Source organism: Lithobates pipiens, unplaced genomic scaffold, assembly GCF_037356315.1.
Source record: "Lithobates pipiens isolate NorthernLeopardFrog02 unplaced genomic scaffold, aLitPip1_a1.2 Scaffold_16, whole genome shotgun sequence".
NCBI lineage: Eukaryota > Metazoa > Chordata > Amphibia > Anura > Ranidae > Lithobates > Lithobates pipiens.
The window spans coordinates 552,950,901-552,963,510 of NW_027507748.1; the positions used below are offsets into that span (position 1 = coordinate 552,950,901).

General features: G+C 40.1%; 1 protein-coding gene across 2 annotated transcripts in view; it reads right to left on the reverse strand.

Annotated features, from left to right (window-relative positions):
- Positions 1 to 1,558: 1,558 nt before the first annotated feature.
- The window catches only part of BAZ2A (bromodomain adjacent to zinc finger domain 2A), a 161,371-nt gene continuing 150,319 nt past the window's right edge, over positions 1,559 to 12,610 (reverse strand). For both annotated transcript variants that reach the window (XM_077483474.1, XM_077483473.1), the window contains exons 27-29: positions 12,184 to 12,386; positions 8,701 to 8,844; positions 1,559 to 7,639 (exon numbers count right to left, since the gene is read on the reverse strand). In XM_077483474.1, coding sequence (XP_077339600.1) covers positions 7,471 to 7,639; positions 8,701 to 8,844; positions 12,184 to 12,386 — 516 coding nt within the window. In that variant the 3' untranslated portion in view covers positions 1,559 to 7,470. The remainder of the gene's footprint in view (positions 7,640 to 8,700; positions 8,845 to 12,183; positions 12,387 to 12,610) is intronic.

Consider the following 12,610-nt stretch of genomic DNA (forward strand, 5'->3'; position numbering starts at 1 on the left):
AGCCTTCCCCCCGCCCCCCACTCAATCGAGTGGGGACGCCCCCTCATAAGGAGGCTTTAGTATTTTGCTTCACAGGTTTCCTGTCCCAAGTCCTCTTTTGGCCCTGGGACTGCCCTCGAGGTCTTCCTCTTGAACCTGATAGTGGAGGCTGTTGTGACTGCCTGGAGGCAGATGTTCCTGGCACTGGAGAAGATGCATCTTTAAAAAGGAAAAACGTTTAAAATTCCTTCTTTACTGGTAAAAGAGAACTTTTCCCATTAAATGAAATTTTTATCATTTTTTTTCCACAAATAGAGCTTTCTTTTGGTGGTATTTAATTCCAGCTGGGAGTTTTATTTTTTGCTAAACAAAAAAAAGATGCAAAAAAAAAAAAAAAAAAAATCATGTTTAATAGTTTGTTATAAAATTTAGCAAATAGGTAATTTTTCCCCTTCATTGAAATGCACTGAGGCGGCGCTGGTGGGCACTGATAGGCACAGTTAAGGTGCCACTAATAGGCACAGATAAGGTGGCACCGATGGGCACAGATAAGGCAGTACTGATGGGCAGATTGGCAAAGATGGGCATGGATGGGTACCACTGATAGATGGGACTGATGGGCGGCACTGCTGGGCACGGATATGTGGCACTGAGGTGCAGCACTGTTTTTGCGGCAGGTTGTAGGCACTGATAGGTGGCACTGTGGGCACTGATGTGTGGCACTGTGTTTCACTGTTTCCCCTACTTAGGTGGCACTGGCAGGGGGCAGGTGGGCACTGATGATCAGGCCGTGATCGGGACTAATGTCCCGATCGTGGCCGCCGGTGATCGGCTTTTTTTTTCAGCGCGAGGAGGAAAAATTGTTGATTACCGGCTCTGTTACGATTACTTGATCAGCTGTCATTGGCTCACAGCTGATCACGTGGTAAGGGGGTCGAGATCGACCCCTTGCTCTGATCTGTGATCAGGCAAGTCTCATAGACTCGCTGATTACAGAGCACGCCGCGCACACCCCTCAGAGGGCGCGCAGGCCGCTCGTGCACGGGACGACGTCAATAGACGTAGTCCTGGCAAAGCAGGTCCGCGCTGTAGCCGTCATTCGGCTATAGCGCGGATCTCTAGAGGTTAAAAAACACTGTACTTTGTTGGGACTCATTAGTGAGTGTTTAACGCACCACAACAGTGCATAGATTTGAATGAGCCCTTAAAGTATATGTAAACGCAATTACTATAATCTCATATTAGCGTTAACATGTTAATGTAATTATACTAAACAAGAAAAATGTATAATACCACTCATGGACATCAAACATGCCAATGTATTTGAAGCCTAAAAAGGAGAAATGTACTGCCTATAATTCATTGTTAATATTAGGATTTGCCATGAAGTTCTATAAATGAATTCATTTGTTTGCACTTACACAGTTCGAGAACTCTACAGTGTAAAGTATTCAAATTTACAGGAAGCACATTATGCTTTAAATAAAATGAGATTCTTAAACAGTCCTTCAGGCGTTTTGTTTTAGAAGTATACGAGAGAAAATAAAATCAAAACAAAGAAAAAACTCTCACGCATTACTCAGTTTTAATTTTCTGTTTTATTATATTTCAGCTGCTAAAGGGCACACTACATCACATGTGCAACAACGTGTATCTCTAAATATTTTTTTTTTGTTTTCATTTCTTAAAAACGGATTGGTCCTAAAAATATAGAAAGAAATAAATTTAAATTCACAGAAAAAACTGTACATATATCAAAAGTCACTATAACACAGTTTGGTTACATATATATATATATAAAAATAACATAGGAGACGGTGAGAGGCATTGGAGATAATTCTAGTGCACACTGAAGCATCTATGAGCTGCGGTACTGGCACAAGACAAGTAGCCATGATACAGGTCACAGATTCTTAGTGCTACCACAGAACTATCCCTAGCTACTCTCATTCAGTGTAGTAAAGACTAAACCTGTGTTTTTCATGTCCTGTCATATGCAGTTTAGGATAATTCTGCAATACATCTACTACTGGTTTAGGATTGATATCTTTCATGGAAGCAACGTATGTCTAGAATTGGAAAGAAAAAGCACATTATAAACAATGCTCATTAGGGTAAGAGACTTTAAACTCACTGCACTGAAACACCCAGGCCTCTGTCTAAAAATGGGATGTCTTTACAGTCCATTTACTATTAAGGAATAACAAATTAGAAACTTGTGTGTCATGGTAAATAATTACATGTAAAAATTGTAATATATACACACACACACACACACACACGTTACAATATTTTTAAAGGAAAAGTTTACTTTCTAACTTAAATCCACTCGCCCACCCCTTCAACCTACGCTAACCAAAAACTTGCCCCATTCAGATGCCTACCTACTTACTGTGACTGTAGCAGCCTACCCTTATTGCCACATCCGACCCAAAATCTTTATTCTGGCAGCACTTTTGCAGTTAGTCCCCGTGGACATGAATTGGGCCATATTGCTATACTAAAGATGCTAGAAGACTAGCTCCATGTAAGTTTATGGGGACTCCTGGTAGAGGCACAGCCAGCCCTGCAGATGAAGAGTAAATATTGGAGAAGGCAACTACTGTCAGATATAGTCAAGTGAGCACCTGAATGGGAGTAACTAGATTAGATTACACTATGGGGCTAGGGTGGGTGGGTTAACCGGTTTTAGTTAAGGGCCAAATACCAGGCGGTATCGGCCGGTTCAATAGAAACCGGTCGGCATTCAGTCCGTGTGTTCGACAGCCGGCCCAACAGAAGCGGACCGAAAAAAAAAAAAGTTTTCTGATCGGCACCCAATCAGTGCCATCAGCCAATGGCTGACAGCGCTGACAGGTAGGTTCTGGTGGGAGGCCACCTCCCTGTCAGAACACAATAGCTCAGTGGGGGGAGATCATTATACCAACATCGGATAGTTCGTACAGCAGCTCCTCCTGAGCTCTTCCGTTTTTTTTTTTTTTTTTTCCATTCAGCTCACTGGGTTGAAAAAATAAATAAATAATAGTTATAATTCACCGCTAGTGGCTACTGGGCTTTAGAAAGTGAACTAGTCCTTTAGAAGCAGTATTAAACCCAAAAAACAAACATTTCATATATTGCAGCTTACCAATTCTTTGATGCAATGGCTGCATTTGTCTTTTTTCCTGCCTATTTTCCTTTATTTTCACCTGGTGAGCTCCCCAGTAAGTTTGTTGTTTTTCAACAGAACAAGCTCTCTTACAGTATGAGGTACAGGGTTGAGACAAACCATTGAACACTGACATGGGTGCTTACAATGATCAGCTTTTATGTAAAGCTTTCATCCCAAAAGGAAAAAAGACACTTCCTGTAACTGCCTATAAAGCTGGAGTTTGGCTTCAATCTGTAAAATGTATGCAAATCTGCTAATACATCCCTCCCCTCAAAGGGACAATGCTGCTGTTCAAAGGTGCCCCTCTGTGCTCCTTTATCTAGACTGGGGGCACTCTAATACAGGAGGTGTTATTGGCCAGATCACCAGGTGAAAACAGCGGGGAATAAAAACCTAAAAAAGAAAAAAAAAAAACAAATGCAGCCACCACATCTAATGACTGGTAAGCTGCAACATATTACATTTTTGGTTTTGGGTTTAATACCACTTTAAAAAAATAAAAAGATAAGCCATTTTAAAACCAGCTACTCAAAACTATAAAAAAATAAAACATAAATAAAAATAATTGACCTTCAGTGAAAACAGCACATCAAAGATGTAGGCAGATTAAGTTATATGCAAATCCTGATTTTCCTGTAGTGAGTTGAGCTTACCCAGCCTCACTCCACTTACCCATTGGTCAATGAAGCTGGCCATGACATTAAAGGATCAGAGAAGCAAAGCTTGTCCCTTATGGTACAGGTCAAGATTTACATAGTATATCCAGAGTTAAACAGCTGAATTTATGATAGTTTTGACATCCGATTTTCACTGAAGGCAGCCTCTGCTTATGCATTTTACCATTTTATGATCAGTTTGAAATGCCCAAGTATGTGACAGGTTTAGCTTAAAGCATCTGTTTAACCGATTTTACACAGGGAAAAATAGCCAGTCAAGGAACATGTAGTATGATCACTTAAGGAATAATTATGTTATACAGAGATAAAAGCATATGGTTAAGTTTCAAAAGGGGCTGCTTATTAAAGACGTCTCCTGCACCACGACCTAATTGCTAAGTTACAAATACCTGTAGGCCTACAAAGTTTTATATATTCCTTAGCTTGATCATACTCCTTGCACCCGAACCAGCTTCTATTCCAAAGTTTGATGCTGGTATTGAAACCAAAATAAAAAAAGCAAACTTTTTTTTTTGGTTTTAGTTTGGATAGCCTAGAGAAGGATTAGAACACCTGGCAGGTTTTAATGCTGTCTGGACCCCCTGTAAGGAAGATTCACCCTCTTTGTCCCGTTTACCATATAAGCAGCGAAATTCCCAAATTTTGGATTGCCCTCAGTACAACAATAGTGGGGATATTTTCAAAAGGGGATGGTAGTTCTGGTGAGAACCAGAAATTCCCTCACTTTGGAGGGATTTTCTCTTACTTCCTGTTATGATTATGAGGCAGGAAGTGAAGGAAAATGTGTCCAATGGAAAACCAATGGCAAAATAAACCTTACAGGAGTGGCAACCTTCCCTTACTCTATCCAAAAAAAAAAAAAAAAATGTATATGTATGTGTATATAAATGTATATGTATATATATATATATACATACACACACACACATACATACACACACACAGATACACACAATTAAAAAGGTTTTACCTTTAGTTCTACTTTAAGGTATAGCAGGAGGCAGGTTAAGCCAAATTCATTGCGTCTCACAAAATACATAATTTAGAAGGGAACTTACAGACATATACTATAGAGGACACTTGATCTACAACATTAAAATCCCAACGCTAAAACTTTCTGTATAGAGATAAATGTGTGTTACCCTCAGATAACCAGATTTATGAATAAAAAAAACATTACCTAATACAACTTGGGTTGTAAAAAGCTTATTTGCTTTAAAACAATGGGCAAGGGTTTTCATTTCATTGTGCCAAACATTAAGAAAATACCCAGAGAAACTAGGCAGATGGTGACCTCAAATATTGCAACAAAAATATAAACAATATAGTGTAACAAAAGTTAACAATAGTAAACAAAAATGATACAGCACTGTCACTTAGATAAAATAAATATTTCTGCATCTTATAAAGTCAATTAAAGAGTCTGATTATCTACTGTTCAATAGTAAAATAAAAAAAGAATAATCAGCTTCCCAAATATAAAAATATTTTTTTTTGTTTTTACTTGCTATGGTGCCAGGTTACTTTAGCGCTTACCTAGTTCTGCCTTGGACTGAAATGTTAATGCGCGTGTTCTGAAATTCCTATGATCTTTTGAGTCCATTATGTCTCTTAAAATGATAAAAATCCAGTGGGTTACTTTGCTATGTATTTACAAAACCGGGGGACATCAGGTCACTGTGTTGTGTGCTAGAACACAGTGCTTATTGCTTTACAATGCAACAGGTTTGCTGCACATCTAATATTGCTTTAAGTAACTGCTCTGCCCCAGTGGAACAAGGACTGGGCTTAGGAAGGCATGCTGTAGCTCTAGTCTACACAGTACAGGGGGAAAACTGACTTCTCTTAACTTTATCCATCAGCAAGGGATGTTCTGTCACAAGGCTTAATACATTGATTTTGGGAACAGTTCTGTCTGTAAAGACAGGCTGACCTCTAAAGTGCAAGAACAGGTACACCAGACTAGTGTGGGCAGTAAAATGAAACTACAGTAGCATCTTTTGAAAGAACTATAGACAGAAGTTTGCCTTTGGCAGAACTAGGACCAAAGCAGAGTAATGGAATGTGCTGGCACCAGTGGTTCCATGATAAGATAAATGGTACTCTAGAATGCACTTCATAGTAAATGACAATGGAGAAATAAAAGGCTTCCAAAATAAAAACACATTTAGGGACTACTAACTCAAAGCACAATGTGCTTCTTTCACATGAGCTCCTTGTATACATTTTGCTGCAATATATATATTATACACAGTGCATGAAAAATGACAGACGTCAATTCCATTAAGAAGGAACATACTAGAAGTAAAGGGAGGACAAATCCCTCCAGTGTACACAAGAACTCTGAGCAGCAGACACAGGGGGAAGTTATGAAAAACAGTCACAAGAAATGGAAACTCTGGCATGATGGTAACCTTTGAATGCTGGAAGCTGCCAGCCAAACTGGAGAATAAGTAGCATTCAACTTGGTCCTGATCACATTCTAAATATATACTTCTTAGGACAAACATCGAGGGCAGGATATTAAATACCAGAAGCAAATGGCCTGTACATCAAGGGCTGTGATAAATACATTTACAATATACATAAAAACAAAAGATGCTGCATCAATTCTCCACCACTTCATCAATAATCAAGTTAAAAATGGTAGAGAGTGTCCTCTGGGAACCCTGTAGTGCTTAAGGCCTATAAAAGTAAGAGGCACAATGCATTACATGGTACCTCTTAGCCTAAAAACAAGGAAAGGGAAGCAAAAGGATAAGGAAGCCAATGGCATGGAGGAGGTAGTGCCAAAGAATGAGGACAAAATAATGGTTTGCACAACAAACAGCGATAACTGAGGAGGCAGCACACTGAACAAGGGGTGACAGCTGACAAGTCCTGCCCAGGACTTAATGGGATGCTGTTTGTCAGGGCTAGTCCCCAGATTACTGGCCATATAACAATACACACCTGTAGAGAAACTGTAGAGCAGATATCTCATCTACGGTCCTACAAATAATGCACAAATTCACTATTGCTATTAAATACATCCTGTTGAATTTGAACAATCATAGCAGGAAGAGTGTGGGCTTAGGTGTGCAAGTGGGAAATGTGACAATTATGTACAAGTGACTAGAATGTAGTTCTTTAAAAACTGAAAATGTGCCCATCTGTATTGTTAAATTATGTATAAATATATGCATTAAAGCACATTATGTTCATGACATATAAAGAATGGAAAACATGCACTTTTCAATTGCATTATGCAAGTTCAGTAGGCATGAAACATGTCTTTATACATGCCAATTGGGACACACTAGGCACATTATCAGAAATGGGTTATGTTTGGTCTGATGCAGAGAAGGTACTGTACAAAGGAATGGCGGTGAAAACGCTGATCTGATTGGCCAGCCATTCTAAGATACAGAGGAGTCTAGTCTGACCTTGCAAAGGTCAAAGGACATAGCTATTAAAGAACAAAAGGGATTCAGACCCGCTGGATAAACTGGATTACACAGAAAGGGGTGCTGGATAATGAGAAGAAACCCCTGTGCTGACAATATTTCCATTCAAAGTGGGGTGCAGGACCTTGAAAGATAACAGACAACAGAAGAGCTGAACCCGTTTTCATTGTTGCAGAGATGCAGGAATAATGTCAACTTAGGAAGCGGGGGAGTGGCCTCAAAGGGAATTGTTTTCACGTTCTTGACTAAACTCCTCCCAGCGGCTTTCGTAGAACTTCTTCAGGACTAAACCAGCCTTCCCTACATCAGACTCATCTTCATTAAACAGTTGGCAGTTGCTGAATACAAGTTCCGCATCTTCTGCAAATTCCGCACAACTGGAATACCTGTCAGACAGAGAAAAGTACAGCTAAGTGCCAATCCAATCGCAGCTAATATTTTAGCAAGGGCAGATAGATCTACAAATGCATAACTCGACAATAGAGAAATTATTTATAAAATGGTATGATGCTATATTAGCTCATTAATCCTCATGGCTGTCACTAACCCTTTATAACTTTTAGAATTCACTGTTGGATTAATCTTACACTTGGGACAGTACAGTAGAAAAGGAGACCCATATTTTAAAAGTCCCAGAAAATAATAAGCATATAAAAAACGTAACCACTAACCATATCTTAAATGTCAACTTTGAATGGACTGGCCAACGTGTATCAAAACAATAAAATGTAATATATAGCCGCTTACCAGCCTTTAGAAGCGGTTTACTTTATTTTTCACCTGGTGATTCTGCCAGTAAAACACTTGTCCTAGGGCAGTGATGGCGAACCTTGGCACCCCAGATGTTTTTGAACTACATTTCCCATGATGCTCAACTACACTGCAGAGTGCATGAGCATTATGGGAAATGTAGTTCAAAAACATCTGGGGTGCCAAGGTTCGCCAGCACTCCCTGACACACTTGATTTATTGGCAGGATTAACAGGTATTGTGCTATACTTGCTGAAAATGTTTTACTCTGTGCAAAAACATTGTCTTTTACTAGAGATACACAAGTCATTTCACACATTAGATACAATCAGTGAATTACAGAATTTCTTTAAATATGCCTAAATATATTAATACAGACTTCCCTATTCTGCAGAGAATTGTACACATAAATTACAATTTTCTAATTAGCTGAATTTCCCAATTCTCCGTAGATTTAGATCGGACTAATCTGTGTTGAATCAGCAGAATGACAAAGATCTGCCCGATACACAGAGATTTGTATGGTCCAGGCACTTATGTGGAGACTATAGGATTCTTTTTATATGGGACAAATCTGCATAAACATATATTAAAAGAAGAGAAAATATATTGCGCTTACAATTACAAAAGCTCCTCAATTCACCCATTCCTGGGAAATTCCCAAAACTGAATTTTATGGCCAGTCCCACAAACTTACCTTCCGTTCAACAACTTGTTCCTCATGGTAGAGAAGTCCATAGGGTTTTTGATGATTTTTCTGTAGCCAGGTACAAGCCGTGGGTTCACAGGCTCCAGAAAGGGCCATGCATCATCATGTGACTCCATCTCCATTAAAATGATTCTGAAACAAAAAAGACATTCAGCATTATTCACCTGTCCACACTCTATTTACCTCAAGGGTTTTCATATACCTATTTGTTTGTGCTGGATAATCCTGTCAGAAATCTAGTGCTGTCCTGAACAATGTTATTTTGAACAAACAATGTCATCAGAAAGTGTGCTAGGACTACAGAGCCCCCTTTCCCCTGGTTTTATAAATATGAGGAGATGGAGAAGTGTTTTGTAGTACTAATATGACTCCTGCCCTAGAGTAACAATGCTGCCTCTAAATAGATGTAGTACAGTCAAGTACTGTCAGCCTAGGACAGGAATCGTGTTACTGGTAGGATCTTTGATGAAAAAAAAAAAAAAAAAAAGCAGCCAAAACATTTAAGGACTGGTAAGCTGCAATCGAATACATTTTTTTTCCTGGGTTTAGATCAAAAGTTTTTTTTTTTTTTTTAATTAAAATGTTCCAATTACTTTGTAAGCGTAAGGAACAAATTAGCACTGTGCATACAGTGAGGGGAAGTATTTGATCTCCTGCTGATTTTGTACGTTTGCCCACTTACAAAGAAATGATCAGTCTATAATTTTAATGGTAGGCTTATGTTAACAGTGAGACAGCAGAACAAAAAAAAAAAAAAAAAAAAAATTCATAAAAAAAACATTCCAAAAAAGTTATAAATTTATTTGCATTTTAATAAGTGAAATAAGTATTTGACCCCTTCACAAAACATAACTTAGTGGCAAAACCCTTCTTGGCAATCACAGAGGTCATATGTTTCTTGTAGTTGGCCACCAGGTTTGCGCACATCTCAGGAGGGATTTTGTCCCACTCCCCTTGGAAGATTCTCTCCATAAGGTGTTGGGGCCGATGTTTGGCAACTCAAACTTTAAGCTCCCTCCACATATATTTTCTATGGGATTAGGGTCTGGAGACTGGCCACTCCAGAACCTTAATGTGCTGCTTCTTGAGTCACTCCACTGTTGCATTGGCTATGTGTTTTGGGTAATTGTCATGCTGAAATACCAATCCATGAACCATTTTCAATGCCCTTGCCGAGGGAAGGAGGTTCTCACCCAAGATTTGATGGCACATGGCCCCGTCCATCGTCCCTTTGATGGAGGGATGTTGTCCTGTCCCCTTAGCAGAAAAACACCCCCAAAGCATAATGTTTCCACCTCCACGATTGGAAGAGGAATGCTGCCTACGATTCCAAGAACACCATCCCCACCATCAAACGCAGCAAGTTGAGAGAGCTCGATTTTGGTCTCATCTGACCACAACACTTTCATCCAGTTCTCCTCTGAATCATTCAGATGTTCATTAGCAAACTTCAGACAGGTCTGTACATGTGCTTTCTTGAGCAGGGGGACCTTGTGGGGTGGGCACTGCAGGATTTCAGCCATTCACAGCATAGTGCGTTTCCAATGGTTTTCTTGTTGACTATGGTCCCAGCTGTCTTGAGATCATTGGACAAGTTTTCCCCATGTAGTTCTGGGCCGATTCCTACCCTTCTCATGATCATTGAAACTGCACGAGGCGAGATCTGCATGGAGCCTCAGAGTGAGATTGACAGTTATTTTGTGTTTTTTTTTCCCCCCATTTGCAAACAATTATTAAATCGCACCAACTGTCCTCACCCTCTCACCAAGCTGCTTGGCGATGGACTTGTAGCCCATTCCAGCCTTGTGAAGGTTTACAATCTTATTCCAGACATCCTTGGACAGCTCTTTGGTCTTGGCCACGGTGGAGAGATTGGAGTTGCTTCTGTGGACAGGTGTCTTTTATACAGGTAAAAAGATGAGATTAGGAGCACCCCCTTTAATTGAGTGCTCCTAATCTCAGCTCGTTACCTGTATAGAAGACACATGGGAGCCAGAACTCTAATTGATAGGGGATTAAATACTTATTTCACTCATTAAAGCAGAGCTCCGCTTAAAAAAATAAAATAAAAAAAAAGTCAGCAGCTACAAATACTGCAGCTGCAGGCTTAATAATCGGACACTTACCTGTCCCAGAGTCCAGTGATGCAGGGGATCGAAGCCCTGCTCATCTCCCCCCTCCACTCGGCGGCACTGGCATTGTAACTGGGCACCCAGCTGTGGCTTCACACCTGGGCACCCACTAAGTATGCGTGTGCAGCGCAATCATCTGGGACCTGTGATGTGTCCCAGATGATTTTCTATGGGGGGGGGGGGGGGGGGGGGGGGAGGGAGGTGATCTCTTCCAGTGCCGAGGGAAGTGGCGTAAGGAGCCGAGGTGAGTAAGGAGGCAGATCACGATGGACCACCTTGCAACAGGTATTGAAGCGAGTTAAAAAAAAATAAAAAAAATAAAAAATTTCCCAAATGTTAATTATCGTTTTTAATGCAGCTGAAAAATTATAAAATAATTTTAGGAGTGGAACGCCACTTTAAAAGGCATATCAATTTATAACTTTTTTGAAATAGGTTTTTTTCAATTTTTCTTTTTTTTTTGCTATTGTGTCTCTCACTGTTAAGATAAACCTACCATTGAAATTATAGTGATCATTTATTTGTAAATGGGATATGTACAAAATCAGCAGGGGATCAAATACTTCTCCCCCCCCCCCCCCCGCTCCTCCTCACTGTAGGAATTTTATGCTTTTAAACCTCTTGTCACAATAATGGCATGTGTACTCAAAACATTTGCTCGGGTCAGAAACTCTTTTACATAGTTAGTAGAAGACACCAGTCCATCCAGTTCAACCTGAGTGAGTGTCTACAATTGTCCCTATCCCTGTACATTGCACACTCACATCGGTCCCTACCCTCAAGGAGCCCACGATCCCCATTCATAAACTAGGGCCAATTTTGGACAGAAGCCAATTAACCTACCTGCACGTCTTTGGAGTGTAGGAGGAAACCCACACAGGCACAGGGAGAACATGCAAACTCCGACCCTTCTTACTGCAAGGAGAGAGTGCTAACCACTACACCACTGTGCCGGCCCTTTTCTCAATATATAAATCACAGAGAAAGAATGGGCAGCTGAAAAGCAGATGGAAGCACCTTGCCATCAGGTTAGAAGGTAGTCAACAGCACCTGTGATAAAATTCTGCACCAAATCAACTGATCTCAATGAAAGCTGCACGCAAGAACAAATGCTGCCTTTGCCTACACAAGTGTTAGGCCACTCATATGCATATTTAAAATGGAGCTATCTAGACTGTTGAACTTGCCAGAAATTTTCATTACGTTCAGTGCGGTTTTACCCAAACATTTTAAAATGTCAAAATGCACATTTGTTTCTTCGCCCAATACAAATGCATTGAAAACATGATGAGCAAATATTATAACAGATAAGCTGCAAAGAAAATAACAGGTCACTTACTCGCAGAAGGTTAAATCAGGACTCTGGCTTCTTGTCCCAATTTTCCGTTTCTTCACAAGGGAGCTCTCAGCTGGGGACTGCGGTGTGGCAGGTGTTTCTCTTCTACGCGATTGCTTTATAGGACTGTCATCTTGATAACGCTGCACACTCTTTTTGATCCGACGTGAAGAACCACTGGGTTTCAGATATTCACTTTCACTTTGCTAAAGAAAGAAGTGCACAGCACATAAGACATCTGGGTTGCTTGATAAAAAAGAACTCCTACCGAGAAACTCTTTAGGCAAAGGCAATGGAAACTGCCTCTGAATAAAAAGGTGAAGTCAGCCCTTATCCGAGTATTCCTTACAGCACATAGCTTAAAAACAACAACTATTCCAGGGAGTCAACCAATTCCATTTCACTAGGGCTGCAACTAACAATTATTTTC